Consider the following 21,135-nt stretch of genomic DNA (forward strand, 5'->3'; position numbering starts at 1 on the left):
TTTGGAATCCACTATCTCATTTGCTCTTCAAAATAACACTGGATATAGGCAAAGCAAGTGTTACTTGTATTATTGCATTTACTAGGAAGGAAAAAGGCTTACCTGAAAGCAAGAGTTAAGTGTTAGAACGTGAACCCATGGTCTAAGGATTATCTAAAACTGAGCAAACTGTAATGTGTTGATATGACATTTCATGCCACACTTAATTTGAAGGCACTTTAAAAAGATACAAAGAATTAAAGTCACTAATGACTAAACAATAAAGCTGAAACTAAAATTAGCACATGGAAATTAGCATTGTGACATCTTTTATGACTACTAAGTAAAAGGAGCGTAGAAGCATGTCAGAAAAAACACGGGTTCATGGGTGATGGGGTAAGAATCTGTTCAGTGGTGCATGTTGCTGTATATCTTAAGATTTGTTGGGTGAAATGACAACTTAGAGCCCTACTTCAAGGTAGCTGTAATGATGGTAGAATTGTTGCTAATGTTAAAATGTCAGCTTAGTTAGAGCTGCAGGTGGACAGAATGATTGTGTTTATGCTACAAGAATCTTTTCTTCTCTCAGCTTGTGAAGCACTTACTGAGTGGGAATACCTGCCACCTGTTGGGCCCCGCCCGCCAAAAGGATTTGTGGGACTGAAAAATGCTGGTGCTACTTGTTACATGAATTCTGTGATTCAGCAGCTGTACATGATTCCTTCCATCAGGAATGGTATTCTTGCAATTGAAGGCACAGGCAGTGATGTAGATGACGATATGTCTGGGGATGAGAAGCAGGACAATGAGGTAAATTGTAATCATTTCTATTTTGTGTTTGAAAATTCTGATACCAAATATTCTTCTTACTTAGAGTATTGTACTTTTATCAGACCTGTTGAAGTATATTCGAACATAGGGCTGGAATCTCCTAGTGTGGGCTGCTACCTCTTGACATAACATAGTGTAGTGTTCACTATCTACCAGGCTTTAAACTGCAGTTAATTTTTATGACAATCTACACGTCTTTAAAGCATAGGTAATGTATTCATATTTTATGTGGAAAGTGTTCAGCATAATTTGGGGTTTGTGTGATGGTAAGGTTGATTTTTAATAATAGCTTATATTTTGACTTTCCTATTTCACATTTTTAATTATATATCTTTAAGTATGCCAAGTTGTATGTTGTCAGTTTCATTATCTGTGCTTACTTTTAGGTTACTAAAGTAACCCAGACCTTAGGTATTCTTGCTTAAGGAACAAACTTTTGTTCTACTTTAAATGATGTTATGTGGTCTTCTGGCAAAATTTACACTGCCTACCAACTACTCTGTCCTATAGGGGGTCACTATGAGTCGGAATCGACTCGACGGCACTGGGTTTGGTTTTTTGGTTTTACCAAGAGTATCCAGTGCAGAATAAAACTATGGAAAAGGCAGGTTTTAGTGGCAGAGCAGGGTAGATATAACTATGACATGGCTTTTTAAATAAGTGAATATTGCAAGAGTTGAGTTGTGGTCATGTTAATACCCACCCTGTTTTTCTCTTTGGTTTTATTTTACCATTTCTGCTTACAGTTGTTGATGGGCACTGAAGAGATAAGCCAGAGTATAATCTCTAATTGTAGCAAATGTCTTCAGTGGTTCTTTGCTTAATGCCTTCCCTTACGTCACCACAACTAATTTTGCTCTTAGGAAGCAGTTCATCATTTCGAGCTTCTGAAACATATACTTGAATCAGTTTTTCCTCAGATCTACTGTATTAGACCATCCAGGGGCTGGGGTTGAGTATTTTTACTCTTTTTTTTTTTTTTTTTTTTTTTGCAATCTTCATAGAGGATGCTTACACCCATATCTGGTTAAGAACCACTGTTCTGAGGGGAAATTGACATTCAAATTCTAGTTCTGTAACCCATCACATCGTTGGGATATTGAGTTAAACACAAGTAGAGATAGCTGATCGTACCAACAAGAAATAAATGAAGCAGACAAAATATGATACAAAATTCTTCTCTTAGCTGTCATGATTGTGAGAGATTGTCTTTATGCTATGTCTTCTACCACTATTCTTGATACCTATATTTTGAATGTGTACAGTTCTGAGCACTTTATATATATTATTTCATATAATCCTCAAAACAGCTATATGAGGAAACATAATAGAAATACAAATCGTTTGGTTTGTTCAATATTTGGTATTCATCTCAGCATATTTTCTATACTTCTAAAATTAGATAAGCTCATTAATGATTAGCTCCTTGGAAACTCTATGGGGCAGTTCTGCTTGGTCCTGTAGGGTCGCTATGAGTTGGAATCGACTCGACAGCACTGGGTTTTTTCCATTAATGATGATGGTTCTTTTTGTTTGTTTCTAGAGTAATGTTGATCCCAGAGATGACGTGTTTGGCTATCCTCAACAGTTTGAAGACAAACCAGCATTAAGTAAAACAGAAGATAGAAAAGAGTACAACATTGGTGTCCTCAGACATCTTCAGGTCATCTTTGGTCATTTAGCTGCTTCTCGACTACAATACTACGTGCCCAGAGGATTTTGGAAACAGTTCAGGTAAACTATTGCTGAACAGTAATAGGGATACTTCTACAAATTTTGTGAGCATTTAGGTACACTAATGTTAAACTTCTAAAATACATGTTGTGAGGTATCTTTATAATTATTTAATATCTAAGCAATAGTAATAGTTGAACAGAGCTCTGGTGGCACAGTGGATAAGAACTATGGCTGCAAGCCAAAAGGTCGGCAGTTTGAATCCACCAGCCACTCGTTGGAAACCCTGTGGGGCGGTTCTATCCTGTAGAGTTGCTGTGAATTGGAATTGATCAACGGAAACGGTCAGACTGCCCTTCTTAGTTAGGTTTTTGCCTTCTTGTTATCCCCATAGGAGGAGGTACAAATTGTTACAGTAAGGAGAAGCAGCATTTTTTAGTCTTTTAGTATTAAGTTTTTATTATGGAACACTTCTGACGTGTACAAAAGTGGAGTCTGCTCGTCACCAAGCTTCAACAGTTGTCAGTTTGTGGCCAATCTTGCTTAATCTGAATTCTCACCTACTTCTTTCCAGATTGTTTTGAAGCAGATCCCAGACATAATTTCATCTGTAAATATTTCAATACGTATCTCTCATGTATGTTTTAAAATTTAACCTGATATTGTTTGTCACATCTAAGAAACCTTAATATCCAGTATTCCTGCCAGTGTCCAGTTTTACCCAGTTGTCTCATAAGTGTTTTTTACTCTTTTTTTTTTTTTTTTTAAACCAGGATCCAAATGAGGTCCATATTCACAAATGGTTGATGTGACTCTTGTAATCTTTTTTCCCCCTTGGAATTATTTGTTGATGAAACCAGGCTCTGGTGGCCTAGTGGTTAAAGCGCTAGACTGCTAACTGAAAGGTCAGCAGTTCAAATCTGTCAGCCACTCCACGGGAGAAAGATGTGGCAGTCTGCTTCCATAAAGATTACAGCTTTGGAATCCCTATGGGGCAGTTCTCCTCTGTCCTGTAGGGTCGCTATGAGTCAGAACCGACTTGATGTTAATGAGTTTGGTTCTTTTTTTTTTTTTTTGACCCTGTAAATTTTCCCACAGTCTGCATTTTGGTGATTGCATCACTGTAGTATTTTAGTATTTTCTCCTTTCCTCAGCCCTCCCTGTATTTCATGTAAATGAGTAGTGAGATCTAGAGGCTTGAGTAGATTTGGGTGTTATTTTTCTTTTTCTTTGGAATGGACAGGCAAGACTACTTCATAGGTGGTAATGTTTACTCCATGAGTAGAGGTACATAATGTCTGTTTTTTTCTCTTAATGATGTTAACAGCCATTGATCATTTTTGCCCAAATCAGTATTACATCAGGGTTACATCATGGCAGTATTCTAATTTTATCATTCATTGATTTATTAGCCAGAATAGACCTGTATGTGAAGGAAAGCTTTCCCTCAGCAATGATTGGGCTACCTAATGTACAAATTTTATAGGAAAGGAAGGATAAGTGCTTTTTCTCTTCCTTTATCAGTTTATAAAATAGTTGATTTCAAAAGTGATTATGAGCCTTTATATCTTGATCTTGTTTCTTTGACTTTTTATTCTACTGACCTTTTTTTTTTTTAATCATTGCCTTTTATGTGTTGTGCACTGTGCTAAAATACAACAGCAGAACCAGATAATTCTGTACTGTGTATGAAAAGGACTGTAATCCTTCATAGCAGTAAGTTTTTAAATACTCCGTAGAATTCCTTCAACAAGGTAATTTGAAGACAGCTGAGAGGAGGGGAAGCAACCAGCCACTTGACACTGACACCCCAGTCCATCGTCCCTGCTTTAATCAGAGCAGTGTCCCTTTAGCTCCCCCTTTTATCTCTAGGGATGCTACTTAGATTTCTTTTAAAACCACTGCTTTATAATATAATGATCCCCCTTATGAGTCACCGTATAAATTCTTTCTATTCCCTAACTAGGCCCCCCTATTAATTCATACTAGTGGCTTGCATATACCAACCATTCTTCTTCTCAGCTCTGTGCTTTTTTGCTCCATCACCTGGCATACCCCTTTCCTCCTCCTCTGACTATTCTAGTTCTTTCGTTTTCTTGCCCTACCTTGTTCCATCTCTGCAATAAGGCTCTTAGCATTTCTGTTCTTACTCTTCCAAATTACTCTCACATGTTGAGTTTTTATCTTTAAAAATTTAACTCAACTATAAATACTGTTTTCTCTCTTGTTATAATGCATTTACATTTTTGATTTCTCGATTAGCTATTCCCTCTGCTAGTGGAGCTCACAGTTTATGTAGACTAGTACTTTTGGACTAGCCACACTTTAGGTATGTAATATGCTCTTAATAAATACAGATTCGTTAACCCCATTCTCTCGCCCCTCGCCAATTTTTTATTTTGAAAAATTTGAGACCTACAGGAAAGGTGAAAAAAGTAGTACGATAATCACCTTTGTATTATCTATTATACTCTTTACCCAGATTTACTAGTTGTTGACATTTTGTCACATTTGCTTATCTTTTCATTTGTATACTTGATTTTTGGTGTTTTTGTTTTTTTCTAAACCCGTCGATAGTAAGTTGCAAACATCATGAGACTTCACCCCTAAATACTTAAATATATATCTACTCAGCGTAAGGCCATTTTCCTACTTAAGTATAATACAACCCAAGAAGTTTATTGATTTAATAATCTCTAATATTCATCAGTATGTATTGATTTCCCCAAAATGTTCCTTATACCTTTTTTTTTTTCCCCATCCCAGTCTAGTATCTAGAAAGGAATTGCAGGAATTTGATCGTTACCTCCTTAGTCTTATTTAATCTAAACTTGTCATGACTTGTGGCACTGAAATTTTTTTTAAGAGTTCTGGCCAGTTATATTGTAGAGTGTTCTACTTTCTGAATTTGTGTGATTATTTCCTCATGATTAGATTCATGTTGAACATTTCTTTGAAAAGAAGGTGATATTATTATATACTTCTCATTGCATGTATTAAGAGCACCTGGTTATCAGTTAGCCTAATTATTGGTGATAATAACTTTGATCCCTTGGTATCTAACGGATCTCTCCATCGTGAAGTTATCTTTTCTCCTTTAAAATTAATAGGTCATACATGGAGAGTTGACTATATAAATAGAATGGACCAATGCCATTTCCAATAATGAAACAAATTGCTTTTAACAAATAAAATGTCTGCCTTTAAACTCCATGCAAATTTTTGTCTAAAGTATAATTGGGATGAGATTATTTGCTACATAGAACTTTTACAAAAGAATTTGTCAAAAGACAGCTACTCTGACATATTTAAAACACATTTGTGATATGTCTTGCTTTGAATACACTTGTATTCTATATATATAACTCTAAAACAAGTCAAACCTTTGTCTTGTTACTTGGAAAAATGAATTTAGTTAAGAGTAAACAGATACGATCTTTGTGCTATATCTGTACCCCCAAATTAAAGCAAAATAAAAGGATTGAAAGTAATTATAATATCTACATAGGAGTAAAAGTGAAATTCCTCCTCTCCTCCCATTTTAATAGCATCTTTAGTTGGATTCAAAATGTATGCATACACTGTAGGCAGCCATCCTTTTTTGGAGCCATACCATTCATCAACCACTCCAGGAGCTTCATGGTAATTCTTTGCCACTGGAATACCACTTTACTATGAGCCTAACTCTCTCCCCGCATTGTACATAAAGTACATTCACTTTTTTCTACTTCCTCATGTAGTTGAATAATAAAAATCTCAGTTTATATACTCTCATTTGTGGTTGCATTACCCCCGCTCCCCCCGCAAAATGTATGTTCTTCGTGAATGTCATACGTTCTGTGTTTAACTTTATTCATCTTTTAGGCTTTGGGGTGAGCCTGTTAATCTACGTGAACAACATGACGCATTAGAATTTTTTAATTCATTGGTGGATAGTTTAGATGAAGCTTTAAAAGCCTTAGGACATCCAGCTATGCTAAGTAAAGTCTTAGGAGGTTCCTTTGCTGATCAGAAGATTTGCCAAGGCTGCCCACATAGGTAAGTGCTAATGACATATTTAAAGTGTGTGTTGTACTGTTTTTTTTTTTTTCCTAACAAAAATAAAATTGTCACAAAAACAGAATTGTGCCACTGATTTCTAAATACCTGAGACTGTGAGTGAATTATGTGCTGTGCATACCCTGCTATTGTGGAGGGTTGAGGGATTGTTTGGGGGGGGTTTGTCAAATAACTTCTGGTTCCTTTTACTCTACCTTATTTATCTCTCGCTATTTATTTCCTCTAACGCTCTTTCATGTATGGTCATTCCTGGTAACTAAAATGGCATTTTGCGTATATCTACAGAAGCTACTTAAAAATTTGATCTTTATCGTAGAATTAATAATACTTTAAATATATTAAGCTTAGAAGATGACAAGTCTGCAACAGTATTTTCTAGACAAAAGAAATACTGACTTTCAAAATACTACTGATCATTGTTGTCATCCTTAAGATATGTTTGTGCACAAAACATTTAATAAGAGTTGACAAAAAATAGAAATTTTTTTTTAACTTAAAAGGAAAATTGTTTGATTAAGGGCTACTGTTGAAAATAGTTAAATAACTTTATTAATAGCTCATCACTGATAAACATGCATTTATGCCTATTGCGTGGAAGCTTTACTTTGGAATTTGTTGTGGTATATTACTAATTAATTTTGGTTTTAAATACCTTTTCATGAAATACCACAATAAGGTAGTATTTTCTACAAGCTAAACTGTATTACACTCATGGGTGTTGTGTCTGTGTATGATTAGTGGAGGTGATTCTCTTTGAACATAGAGAAATGAGAAATTTCCATGAGGTGTACTCTTAGCATTTATTGCGAGTAAAGGGCTATACTTACTCACTTGGGTAACTTTTGATCCTTTTGAAAGACCTTTTACATTCAATGGACAATAAAATTGTTATTTTAACCTCTTGTTTTTAGTTTTTTATAATATAGCCAGCTTTTTGGTCATCTGTTCATCCTTTTGTTTTAGTCAGTTTTCAGATTTATTTGGGAATTACTGTTTTTCTTTGCTAAGTGAAAATGTACAAAGCATGATTTTTTGTCAGCGTACTAATGTTCAGATACCTGCTTGACAACTAGTCTTGTTATACGCCATTGGGTTACATAAAGAATTCCAAGTCTATCTGTTCTAGGGCATTATTTGTCAACAAATAAGGGTCAACAAACTGTTGCCTGTGGGCGAAATCCAGCCCATCACCTGTTTTTGTAAAGTTTTACTGGTTGAAATGCACCCATGCTTGCTCGTTTACATACTGTCTGGATGCTTTCCCTACAGTGGCAGAGTTGGGTAGCCACAGAGATCATAAGGCCTGCAGAGGCTAAAATATTTACTGTCTGGCCCTTGACAGAAAATGTTTGCTGACCCCTGGTCTTAGCATATCCTGCTTTTTAACTAGAGTCATAAGATTCAGTTCTTTCCCCCCCTCTTTACAGGCTTTTCTTGATTATAGTAGCATTTTGCTTAGTACCTACTTCACAGTCCGTTGGTGTCATTTATAAATGCCTTTGTGTACCTATCTTTTTTCCTTAACGAAATTGAGAATCCCTGTATATGAGAGACTTAAATATTGACTATCCCACAGTTCTTTACACATGGAAAACACACTCAGTATATTTATTGAATGAATGAATTTGATCGTTGGCATTGTATTCCCTACATCAGATGTGTTCTAAATTTACAAATATGTCTCATCAGAAATCTCTAAAAGTCCCTTTGGTAGAAAATTGCAATCTGGATTGGTGGCTCCTGCTCAGATTGCTTATCCCCTACTCATTTGTGTGTTCAAACTTATGCTTTAGTTAGGCTTCTGTTAAAATTAGGAACATTAAAAAATTCAGCTCAGTAATACTTTAAAACATCCTTTTAAGGAAATGGATAAATTCATGCTAAATTACTATCTAAACAGATAATGGAAGCAGCATGGGAAAATATAATGAACTTATGCGTGAAGCCAGACAGACCTAGCTTAAGAACACCCATTTTGCCTACTGACCTTCCTAGTTCACTCTTCTCTGAAGTGGGGTGGTAGTATTTTTCTAGCAGGTTTTCCACAAAGATGAAGAACCCAATATCGTGTGTAAACAACCTCATGTGCCCAGCACATAGTAAGTGGCTGATAAATGTTCAGTAAGTGACCAGTAAATAATAACATTCTATGATTATGGGTTTTGTATTATATAATACATACTACAGATGCATTTGTCATAAAGTCCATAACTAAAATGTTTAGAAAACTAAAATATTAATCCTAAGTCACTGATCATTTCTTAAATCATGTCTTTAGGTACGAGTGTGAAGAATCTTTTACAACTCTGAATGTAGACATTAGAAATCACCAAAACCTTCTTGATTCTTTGGAACAATATGTCAAAGGAGATCTATTAGAAGGTGCAAATGCATATCATTGTGAAAAATGCAATAAAAAGGTATGGATTGTCCAGTTTTGTTTAAAATATTATGATTGCATTTAATGGATTAGGAAGAAGTTGTTTTTATTCATTCCCAGAAGAATAGTTCCTTTGTATTCCCTAAGATGTCTTGGTGGCACAGTGGTTAAAGTAATCAACTGCTAACCGAAAGGTTGGTGATTCGAAACCACCAGCGGCTCCTTGGGAGAAAGATGTGGCAGTCTGCTTCCGTAGGGATTTATAGCCTCGGAAACCATATGGGGTCACTGTGAGTTGAAATCGACTCAGTGGCAGTGGGTTTGGTTTTGGCTTGTGTTCCCTACCCTATTTTGTTTTGGTGGTAGCAGAGAGGTAGTCAAGATGATAACAGTTTTAAAGGTTTTTTCGTAGAAAGGAGGTAATGCCAGAGGGACTAGGGAAAACAAGTAAATAAGAGTGAATAGTTTTAGAAGTCATAATAGGCTAATATCACATTCACTTGTCTCTGAGTTACGCAGACACTTTTCATCACAACCCTGAAACAAACTGCTGTGGCACTCCTTAGAGCTACAGAGCTGACAAGGGAAACATTTCTCCTCTCAGTCCAGGGTTACTCTTCAAAGCCATGAAGTTCCCTGAAACTGTTAATTCTTCATTTAGCCAAATCAGATTTCTTCTACCACCTGTGTTTTGAACCATTTGGATCAGATTTTTAGACCCACCTAATTAGTTTTTTTCTGTGAGAGCTTAACAGCACTTTGGAGAGACAATTGTCTCTCTCCCTCTTACAACACACACACACACACACACACACACACAAATAAATAAATAAATATAAAATACTGTGTATCTTTCTGGGCTCCCACATCCTCTTACCTCCAGCTCACTTGTGTTATTTTGACTTCACACACCATTTGGAGAGGTATCGAAGTCTAGAGATTGAGATCAAGGGCTTAAAGCCATACTGTCTGCCATTCCACAGCTCTGAGACTTGAGGCAGGCTACTTATTAACCTCTCTGTGGCCCCTAATCCTCATCATTAAAGTAAGGTTCAGTAGTACTTGACTCATAGGGTTGTGAGAAATAAGTATGTTACTACTTTTACAGCACTTAGTATATTACCTGGCACCTAATTGTGCAGTACATATTAGCTGCTATTAACAATACCATTGTATTTCTTCACTTTGCTTGTAGCAAACCACCTTCATTAGTAGAGTAGCAGTAAAAAACTAACATGGTTAGATAGCATTGACAATATGGAAATCAGATAACAGGTAATATCATATGACTTATTTTTAGATTTGTTGTTGTTGGGTGCCATCAAGTCTATTTGAGCTCATAGCCACTCCATGTGACAGAAGAGAACTGCCCCATAGGGTTTTCTTGGCTGTAATCTGTATGGAAGCAGATCGCCAGGTCTTTGTCCAGTGAAGCCTCTGGGTAGGTTGGAACCTTTCTGTTAGCAGCCAAGTGCTTAGCCATTGTGCCACCAGGGCTCCTTATGTTTTTAGATTTAGTTAACATTTAAAAAAAACAACTGTGACAGAATTACCTTGGTTATGTTCATTAACATGTATTGGTTTACACCTATACATAATTTTGGATGAGTCTTAAGAAATTTTATTAATTTAAGTTTGAGGTTTTTTACATTGATTATAAGAGACTGTCTAGTAACTTTCTTTATTTTAGGTTGATACAGTAAAGCGCTTGCTGATTAAAAAATTGCCTCCTGTCCTTGCTATCCAACTAAAACGATTTGACTATGACTGGGAAAGAGAATGTGCAATCAAATTCAATGACTATTTTGAATTTCCTCGAGAGCTGGACATGGAACCCTACACTGTTGCAGGAGTTGCAAAGCTGGAAGGAGATAATGTAAACCCAGAGAGTCAGTTGATTCAACAAAATGAGCAGTCCGAAAGTGAGACGGCGGGAAGCACAAAATACAGACTTGTGGGTGTACTCGTGCACAGTGGTCAAGCGAGTGGAGGACATTATTATTCTTACATCATTCAGAGGAATGGTGGAGATGGTGAGAGAAATCGCTGGTATAAATTTGATGATGGAGATGTAACAGAGTGTAAAATGGATGATGATGAAGAAATGAAGAACCAGTGTTTCGGTGGAGAGTACATGGGAGAGGTGTTTGATCACATGATGAAGCGCATGTCATACAGGCGCCAGAAAAGGTGGTGGAATGCTTATATACTTTTTTATGAACGAATGGACACAATAGACCAAGATGATGAGTTGATAAGATACATATCAGAGCTTGCTGTCACTACAAGACCCCATCAGATTATTATGCCATCAGCCATCGAGAGAAGTGTACGGAAACAAAACGTACAGTTCATGCACAACCGAATGCAGTACAGCTTAGAGTATTTTCAGTTTATGAAAAAACTACTTACATGTAATGGTGTTTACTTAAACCCTCCTCCAGGTAAGTATCTAGAATTAGCTTCTTAGTAATAAAGAATAATTCTTGTTTTATTTGTAGGATTTCTTAGCAGGCATCAGCGTGTGTTTAATTTTTTTTAAGTTCATAAAATTAATGTTTTATCTTCATTTAAAATGGGTCTAAACTTTTGTTTTTGGTTATTTTTAAATCACCTTTAAAATGACTACCTTTGAACACCACCGTATGTTGACTTACTGGAAACAGTTTGCATTTTAACAGTTTGTATTTGACTCAAGCATTAGTTTTCTAAGACTCGCCACCATTAGTGGAAATGCAGACTTGTTTGAAAATGGGACTTAAACGCAGAAATGTGTTTGATTTTTATATCTATCGTATTTTTAGGGCAAGATCACCTGTTGCCTGAAGCAGAAGAAATCACTATGATTAGTATCCAGCTTGCTGCTAGATTCCTCTTTACCACAGGATTTCACACAAAGAAAATAGTCCGTGGCTCTGCCAGTGATTGGTACATGGCTTTGAATTTTCATTTGTGATACACCAACAGCTGGTTTGGTCTTTTAATGTGTCGCTTTCTTTTTTACAAACCATGTGAATTTTTTTCTTAATAGACTATTTTTTAGAACTATTTTAGGTTTGCAGAAAAATTGTAGAAAGTACAGAATTGTCATTTGTCCCCTCCCTGCTGCATACCGTTTCTCCTGTGAACACCTTGCATCCCTGTGGTACATCTGTTACAATTGGTAGACCAACGCTGATACATCACTATTAACTGAAGTCTGTAGTTTACGTTAGGATTCTGTATTACATAGTTATTTGAGTTTTGACAAATACTTAATGTCGTGGGTCCACCATTTATCATATAGAATAGTTTCACTGCCCTAAAAATGTCCTTTGTTCCATGTATTCATCCCTCTCTTCTCCCTCTTAGCCCCTGGCAACCGCTGATCTTTTATTCTGTACGGTTTTGCCTTTCCAGAATGTCACATAGCTGGGATCATACACAAACCGTGAGAATTTGGAACGTAAAATACTCTTGGTTAGCAATAGTGGGAGGAATCATGTTAAAATGATTACTTACTCTAAACATGGCCTTTTTATTGTTTAGAAGCTGGCTTGTACTTCTATTACCTAGATCATATCTTTGATACCCTTATACAAAAGATTACAACATGAGGCGTAAAAGTCTTAAGCTTTTTAATTTCGAAGTTACTAGGTTGTAGCTTTCATAGATTAAATTTTACCCTAAGATTTAAAATGTGAAAAATTAAAATGCTTTTTTTTAAATCCCTAGTAATTGTAACAAAGTATAGAGGCCATTATAATTCCTTGATTTAATGACTTTATTCATCCATCCAGAAGTAAGATAATAGAAGAGGGACACTATTTTGTCACTGAACCAAGAAGAGATAGGTAATGATTTGTTGAAGACTATATAAGCTTTCATCTATTTTGTAACTCCATGGGAATAGATCACAACATAGTGTTCATCTGGCATTTTGATATTAGTGCTAGAAGCAACAACCATTGCTGCTTTTCTCCAACAGTAGTAAAAGGTGTTTTTTGTTGTTGTTGTTTTTAAGTCTTACAAAAATATAGATAAAGGTGTTTGATTTTTATTGGGTTCATAGAGACCCATTCGTTTACTATAGAAAGCAGGTTACTGAGTTCATATTCATAGGCTTTTTTCTGTTTTAGGTATGATGCACTGTGTATCCTCCTTCGTCACAGCAAGAATGTACGTTTTTGGTTTGCTCATAACGTTCTTTTTAATGTTTCCAATCGCTTCTCTGAATACCTTCTGGAGTGCCCCAGTGCAGAAGTGAGGGGTGCATTTGCAAAACTTATAGTTTTTATTGCACATTTTTCCCTGCAAGATGGGCCATGTCCTTCACCTTTTGCATCTCCTGGACCTTCTAGTCAGGTAATTACACAGCTTACTTTCTAATGATTTAAGTGTTAATAAATAAATTCTTTATTCTGGAACTGAATTTACAGGTTTGATATGTTTGCATACAGTCCCATTTCTGAGTTCCATTAAAATTAATTCATAGCAATCAATAGTGATGGGCTCTCTGTAAAAAACAAGGGAATTTCCCGTTTAATTAATTACATGCAATGATTTAGTTACAAACATAGGAAGTGGATTTTTTTATTTTGAAAAATTTTAAATGAACTTCACAACTTACAACAGTATGAAGGTTTTATAATCTACCTTGGAACTTCATTATCCCTCTTCTGAGAAGCAAACCTTTTTAGTAGTTCTTGTGTGATCAGTCCTTCCAGAAATTTCTGCCTATATTCAACTTATATATGTTCATGTCCTTTTTTATGCAAGTAAAAGTGTATTATACCTGTACTTTTTTGCTGGAGGAAAATAAAAGGCTTATTTTTTTTTAATCATTTATAGGCTTATGATAATTTAAGCTTGAGCGATCACTTATTAAGAGCAGTACTAAATCTTCTGAGAAGGGAAGTTTCAGAGCATGGGCGTCACTTACAGCAGTATTTCAACCTGTTTGTGATGTATGCGAATTTAGGTAAGCATTTGTTTCGTAATTTTATCTTAATGCATTGATTCTGTATTTCATATTCAACGGCATAGTCATTTAGGCCAAGTGATGACATGTAACCTGATCTAAATTAGAAACGGTATTCCATAAAGCCTGTTGTGAGTTTTATCTGAACCTTTTTTATGGCACTTTTTACCTTGTACTTCAAAAGTTACTTATGTATATGTCTGTGATAGATGCAGGTCAGGATCTGTGTCTTAATCATGTTTTTTTCTGGCTGCTTTTTGAAAATACTGATTCCTAAGCATCATCCCATACCAACTGAATCAGAATTCCTAAGGCTGCCACAAGGAATCCATATTTTGAAAAGGTCCCCAGGTTGTGGTTTTGATTTTGTTTTTGCTTTCAACATTTTATTGTGCTTTAGGTGAAAGTTTATAGAGCGTATTACTTTACCATTCAATAATTTATACACAGATTGTTCTGTGACATTGATTGCAATGTGTCAGCACTTTCCCTTTCTACCCTGGATTCCCTGTTTCCATTCATCTCGTTTTCCTGCCCCTGCCTGCCTTCACACATCTTTGCTTTTGGGCAGGTGTTGCTTGTTTGGTCTCATATATTTGATTGTTCTATGGAGCACGTTCCTCTCAAGTGTTAATGTTTGTTTTATAGGCCTGTCTAATCTTTGGCTGAAAGGCAAACTTTGGGAGTGGCTTCGGTTCTGAGTTAGAAGGGTCTCTAGGGGCCATAGTCCTGGGGGTTCCTCCAGTCTGTCAGACTAGTAAGTCTGGTCTTTTTTGTGAATTTGAGTTTCGTTCTACATTTTTCTCCTGTTCTATCCGAGACCCTCTATTGTGATCTGTCAGAGCAGTCAGTGGTGGTAGCTGGGTACCATCTAGTTCTGGGCTCAGGCTGGTAGAGGCTGTGGTCCATGTGGCCCATTAATCCTTTGGACTAATATTTTCCTTGTGTCTTCAGTTTTGTTTGTTCTCCTTTGCTTCAGGCAGGATTAGATCAGTAGTTGTATTTTAGATGGTTGATTGCAAGCTTTTAAGACCCCAGACACTACTCACCCAAAGTAGGACGTAGAACGTTTTATTCATGAACTGTGTTACGCCAGTTGACCTGAATGTCCCCCGAGAATATGGTTCCCAGTAACTTGGTCCCTCAAGGTGTTTGGATACGTCTAGGAAGCTTCTGTGACTGTGCGCAGTGTGTGCTCTATTACGTATATACACATACGTATATAAAGGTATCACCAGCCAAGCCTATATCTGTACATGGATATACTCCTATAGTCCTTCCTGCATATCTACAACATACATATCTACCTACGTATCTGCTTGTAAATTACTGTTTTTACTGTTGTTGTAAGGTTGTATATGTTGGAGTATTTACCGTGGTGGCCCCCTCCTTTTTTTTTTTTTTGACATTACTTTCCCTGTCTTTTGCCTTGGTCAAGTTGTGCAGACTTCCCCTATGGTGTGTTTTGCCTTTTCCTTCACCAGAGTTTATACATGTCTACTATCTAATTAGTCATTTTCCCTCCACTCCCCTCCCCTTTCTGGTAACTGTCAAAGATGGTTTCTTTCTGAGTGTAAACCTTTTCTTGAGTTTTTATCAGTGGTCTCATATAATATTTGTCCTTTGGTGATAATTTTGCTCAGCATATTGCTCTTCAGATTCATCCATGTTGTGATGTATTTCTGGGATTCACCATTGTTCTTTATCATTGTGTGTGAACTCCATTGTGTGTACAGACCATAGGTTACCTATCTATTTATCCAAGATTGTTTCCTTCTTTTTGCTATTGTGAATAATGCTGCAGTGAACGTGGGTGCGCATATGTCAGTTTGTGTGATGGCTCTTACTTCTCTAGGATATATACCTAGGAGTGAGATTGCTGGATAATATGGTGTTTCTATTTCTAGCTTTTTAAGGAAGTGCCATATCATTTTCCACAGTGGTTGTACCATTGTACATTCCCACCAGCAGTGTGTTAGAGTTCCAGTCTCACCACAGTCTTGCTGGCATTTATTGTTTTTTGATCATTGCCATTCTAGCTAGGGATGAGATGGTATCTCACTGTGGTTTCGATTTGCATTTCTCTAATGGCTAATGATCAAGAGCATCTTTTCATGTATTTGTTGGCCACCTGAATGCCTTCTTTAGTGAAGTGTTTGTTCATGTCCTTTCTCCATTTTTTAATTGGGTTATTTGTCTTTTTGTTGAGTTGTTGAAGTTTTCTGTGTATTTTAGAGATCAAACCTTTATCAGATATGTCATTGCCAGAGATTTTTTTCCCAGTCTTGAAATTCTCTTTTTACCCTCTTGGTAAAGTCTTTTGATGAGCATAAGTATTTAATTTTTAGGAGGTCCCAATTATATCTAGTTTATCTTCTGGAGTTTGTGCATTTTTAGTTATGCCTGATATTCTATTTATGCCATAGATTAGGGCTCCTAGCATTGTCTCTCTGTTTTCTTTCATGATCTTTATAGTTTTAGGATTTACATTTAGGTCTTTGATTCATTTTGAGTTGGTTTTTGTGCCAGATGGTTTGTGATAGTCATCAAGTTTGAGTAAAGGACTGTATATAACATTTTGTTAAAGTAAAATAAATTAAGACTAGTGATATATAAATATGTTCACTTAAGGAATTTACTTGCCTTTATTGACATGTATTACTTCTGTATTACAATAATACTGTCCTCTGAGTGGCCTTCTCTAACATCGCCTGATTATTTCTTTTCAGTGATTCCATAATGTTTCCATAAAAATTATGCTATACTGTCCTATACTTATTTTTGTCGTGTTTCGATAACTTTCAGATTTTTACGTTGCTCCCCAACTAGATTTCAAAGATCGGAGCATTGCATTATAGCACTTAAACTTAGTAAATGTTTGTTGAATGAATAGATTGATAGTTAGGAGTATCATCAGAAATCCCTCATTTTCATCATCATTTGGTGTTTATTATCTTGAGATGGTAAGTTTCCCATGATTGAAATTATAAAAATGAGAAATCAGTGAATCAAGTGTTTGTGCACTGGGGCCCCAAAAAACTAATTTATCGAGACATACTCCAGTTAAAATCTTGGTGGTGATAATGCGTATTTAGCCAGATTTTGGAACTTACTTGGAGACATAGCAGATAGTTTGTAATAACTTCTCCAAAAGTAGAAAATATATCCAAAATGGAGTTAAGTTCTGTACCTAAGCATCCCTGACATTTCAGGTTTTTTTCTGATTAATTACCAATTGAGCCAAACCTTATAGCATAAGGAACATTCTGTTTGACATTTTCCTTTTTCTGATACTCTGCAGCTTGTTTTTCTCTCCACTTACCTGTCCAGACCTGAGATGTTTGGGTATTTGTAGTTGAGAAAGGAATATTATATAAACGAGCATAAGTGGCATCTGTATGTCAAACTTAAGAAATACCATATTTAAGCATTCAAAAACATTCTGTTCAACTCCCGCGTGTGCTTAGCATGCACAAGGCCCTGTGTTTGATCCCCAGCACCTTCATTTTGGAGCCCTGGTGGTGCAGCGGTTAAGAGCTCAACTGCTAACCAAAAGGTCAGCAGTTTGAATCCACCAGGCGCTCCTTGGAATCCCCGTGGGGCAGTTCTGCCTCCATCCTGTAGGGTCGCTATGAGTCGGAATTGACTCGAGGGCAGCGGGTTTTTTGTTTTTTTTTTTTTTTAATGGTTCATAAAACACACCTCATTGCTCAGTAATGTAGTTTTAGTTGTAAGGTTTCCCTGCAAAAATCAAGTACAGGTTTATAAACCTCAGTATGAAATCCTTAAGGCCAGATATATTTTGGGATTCAGAATTCTTTGGCTTTAGGAAGATAAGGCAGTGCATAACCAAAAAAAACCCAAACCCAGTGCCGTCGAGTCGGTTCTGACTATACATTATGTATCATCCTCAGCAAAGTCAGAGACAGCATGTTATAATCAAACACGTTAGTATTTCCGTAATAAAGCATGAATAGCCACACAAGGGGCGGGGGTGGAATAAATGAATGCTGTAAATAGCCTATTGTCAGTTCAGGTCAGATTTTCCCATCAAACACAAGTTTTGATGCCAATTTTATGAGAAAACTTTGTTTATGATAGCTCTAGGATTTCAGGTAAGACATTGTGAATCTAGCAGTTAAATTAAGGCAGACTACTGTATAGTGAGATGTAGATGCAAATAAAGAGGTAGTTGCCATAAAGTATGTTAATAGCTGTAACAGAGGAAAATACAGTATGTTGTGGAAACACATTGGTAGGGATACCTGACTAGATTTATGTAGTAAGAAAGGGTTTATTGCAGAAGTTGATGGGGGATGAGTAGACAAATATAAAGACTTGAAATTACCTCCGCTTTGCTCATTGGAGGAAACGAAAGTTACTCAGCCTGACTAGAACTGATGTGGGAATGGTGATTAGGATTCCCTGATCATGCTGTTCTGGCAAGGGAGTCTAGACTTAATTAAGCCCTAGGGTATTGATGAGCCATTGTATGGTTGGAAACACATTTACCTTCTAAACAGATCACTGTGACTTCACTGTAGAATGGATCACACTGGAGCAAGAATAGAGGTTGTTCGGATGACCTGTAGATAGAGCATCATTGTGGCCTTATTAGGAAGTTGACGGGGGATACGAGTAGTGATGGTAGTGATTTTTCTAAGAGGTAGAATCAGCAGGGTTTGGTGACTGGATATTCAGGGGACCAGGACAGGGAAGAGATGTTAAGAATGATACCCAGTAAAATGATACTCATGAAGAGTGTGCTTTTCTTAGTTCAAGTAGATACGCAAGACCAAATGGGCAGCTCCTGTCCGGAGGTGAGATGAGAAGGCAGAAAGGGATAGGAGCTGGTTGAATGGACACAAGAAATCCAGGGTGGAAAGGAGTGTGTGGTCACATTAGAGGGATAACAACTAGGGTCACATAACAATGTGTGTATAAGTTTTTGTATGAGAAACTAACTTGAACTGTAAACTTTCACCTAAAGCACAATAAAAAAAAAATGATGCCCAGGGTTCTGACTTGACCAATTGAGTAGTGCCTTTTACTGAGAAAAGGGACGTAAGATATAAAACACATATGTGGAGAAAGATGATGCATTTACTCTGGGTCACATTGAGTTTGAGCTTGCCTGACACCCAAGTAGAGATGTCCAGTAGAACAGTAAGATACATGCCTAAAAATATTTTGGGATCATCTGAATGAAAATAGCCAGACTTAGAAACCATTCGAGCAGGTTTCATCATCCAGGGAAAGCATAGAGTGTGGGAAGATAGCCTGGCATGGGAACTTTGAGGAGCATCAGTTTGAAGAAGAGGAGACAAACTTACAAATAAGACCAAGGAGAAGAGGTAGAAAGAAAATAAAAATAAGGAGGAGGGAGTGGTCGGGGTTTGAGATTCCTTAGCTTTACACCAAGAAAGTTAGGGCAGAAAACATTGGCATGGGTTGAGTAGTAGGAAAATGAAAAAGCGGACACGCAAACTTTAGATGTCTTTTTCAAGAAGTTTGGCTGTTTTTTTTTTTTTTTTTTTTTTTTTTTTGGCTGTAGAACAAAGAAGAAAGACAGGCAATTTATAAAAGAATTCTTATTTCTCACTTGATTTAGTTGTTTTTATCCTCCTACCTTACGATGAGCACTGCAGCATCTTCCTCATGGCCCAACATTGGAGCGTCATAGTCATGATCATTATTTCACAATTATATAGTACTTAAATCTAATTACACTAAATCAGTAAATTTTCTCTTCTGGTTAAGTAATTCTGTGAATGCTAAGCAGAAGTATTATGCTTTTGATTATAAAAACAATAGACAGATATTTTAGTAATGAAGCCTCTTGCCAACCTAATTTTTTCTTCTCACACATTCTTTTCTTTTTTTCCCTCTGTTTCCCACTCTTTACTGTAGGTGTGGCAGAAAAGACACAGCTTCTGAAATTGAGTGTACCTGCTACCTTTATGCTAGTGTCTTTAGATGAAGGACCAGGTCCTCCAATCAAATATCAGTATGCTGAATTAGGCAAGTTATACTCAGTAGTGTCACAGCTGATCCGCTGTTGCAACGTTTCATCAAGAATGCAGTCCTCAATCAATGGTAAAATAAAATGTTTCATTTCTTTACAGTAGTTTTAAGATACTGCTAAGGCATATGTAGTACTTGATTAAAAGTTATTCTGAAGATGTTTAAATACAAAATAAGAGTCTAAAGGTCCATGCTTTGGAATATTTTATAATATTTTGGGTCCTTTAGCTTTTTCACCTGTTTAAAGGGATCTTTATCTATTTGATATTGAGGTTCACACCTTGTTCACGAAGTAGTTTAAGAATATTTAACCTTTGTTTAGTTTAATGTCAATGTCAGCATTTAACTTCCATATTTTATCATCTTGGCATATCCGGTCATTGTAATGCATAATACTACTTTCTGCATTGTACTTACAAAACGAAAGTTACTTTTCTAAAATAAAAAAATTTTAAGCAATTTTCTGTGATGAAAGTATGTATCGTTACTGTGCAGAAGCCTCTCAGTTTTTCATTGGTGACTGATATATATTCTAGGTAATCCCCCTCTTCCCAATCCTTTTGGTGATCCGAATTTATCACAACCTATAATGCCAATTCAGCAGAATGTGGCAGACATTTTATTTGTGAGAACAAGTTATGTGAAGAAAATCATTGAAGACTGCAGTAACTCGGAGGAAACCGTCAAGTTACTTCGTTTTTGCTGCTGGGAGAATCCTCAGTTCTCATCTACTGTCCTCAGTGAACTTCTCTGGCAGGTTAAAGGAAAATAATCATTCATCTATCTCTCTAATTTAGTTTATTGTTCCTTTAAGTAAGTCCTTCACCATGTTGCCTGTTTTTAGGTTGCATATTCATACACCTATGAACTCCGGCCCTATTTGGATCTGCTTTTGCAAATCTTACTGATTGAAGATTCCTGGCAGACTCACAGGTAAATACCCTTTTACTTAAATTCACCCTGGTTCTAGACATGACTGAAATTACCAGTCAGTGCATAATACATTTTACTTTAGGAGTTCTATTAAATGTTTTATCTTAAACAAAAACAATTAAGGATAAACATAAATAAAAATTCCCCTTTCCCTCACAAATTTACTTTTGTTTTCTCTCAGTACCCAAATTTCATACTTACTGTACTTTTTTCTTTTGGTTGATCCCCTTCCCGCCCCCCCGCTTAAGGAAAATTAGCCTAGGCTTTTGATAAATATTTGAGTTTCATTCATGAT

At 36.4% G+C, this 21,135-nt stretch overlaps 1 protein-coding gene across 12 annotated transcripts in view; it reads left to right on the forward strand.

Moving 5' to 3' along the window:
• Nucleotides 1-21,135, forward strand: part of USP9X (ubiquitin specific peptidase 9 X-linked) — a 135,896-nt gene that overhangs the window by 107,782 nt on the left and 6,979 nt on the right. For all 12 annotated transcript variants that reach the window (XM_064278153.1, XM_064278152.1, XM_064278151.1 and 9 more), the window contains 11 exons: nucleotides 569-789; nucleotides 2,354-2,544; nucleotides 6,349-6,522; nucleotides 8,822-8,963; nucleotides 10,614-11,367; nucleotides 11,728-11,851; nucleotides 13,042-13,267; nucleotides 13,754-13,883; nucleotides 19,794-19,979; nucleotides 20,444-20,664; nucleotides 20,752-20,840. In XM_064278153.1, coding sequence (XP_064134223.1) covers nucleotides 569-789; nucleotides 2,354-2,544; nucleotides 6,349-6,522; nucleotides 8,822-8,963; nucleotides 10,614-11,367; nucleotides 11,728-11,851; nucleotides 13,042-13,267; nucleotides 13,754-13,883; nucleotides 19,794-19,979; nucleotides 20,444-20,664; nucleotides 20,752-20,840 — 2,458 coding nt within the window. The remainder of the gene's footprint in view (nucleotides 1-568; nucleotides 790-2,353; nucleotides 2,545-6,348; nucleotides 6,523-8,821; nucleotides 8,964-10,613; nucleotides 11,368-11,727; nucleotides 11,852-13,041; nucleotides 13,268-13,753; nucleotides 13,884-19,793; nucleotides 19,980-20,443; nucleotides 20,665-20,751; nucleotides 20,841-21,135) is intronic.

The sequence above is a fragment of the Loxodonta africana genome, chromosome X (assembly GCF_030014295.1).
Source record: "Loxodonta africana isolate mLoxAfr1 chromosome X, mLoxAfr1.hap2, whole genome shotgun sequence".
In the NCBI taxonomy this organism is placed as follows: domain Eukaryota; kingdom Metazoa; phylum Chordata; class Mammalia; order Proboscidea; family Elephantidae; genus Loxodonta; species Loxodonta africana.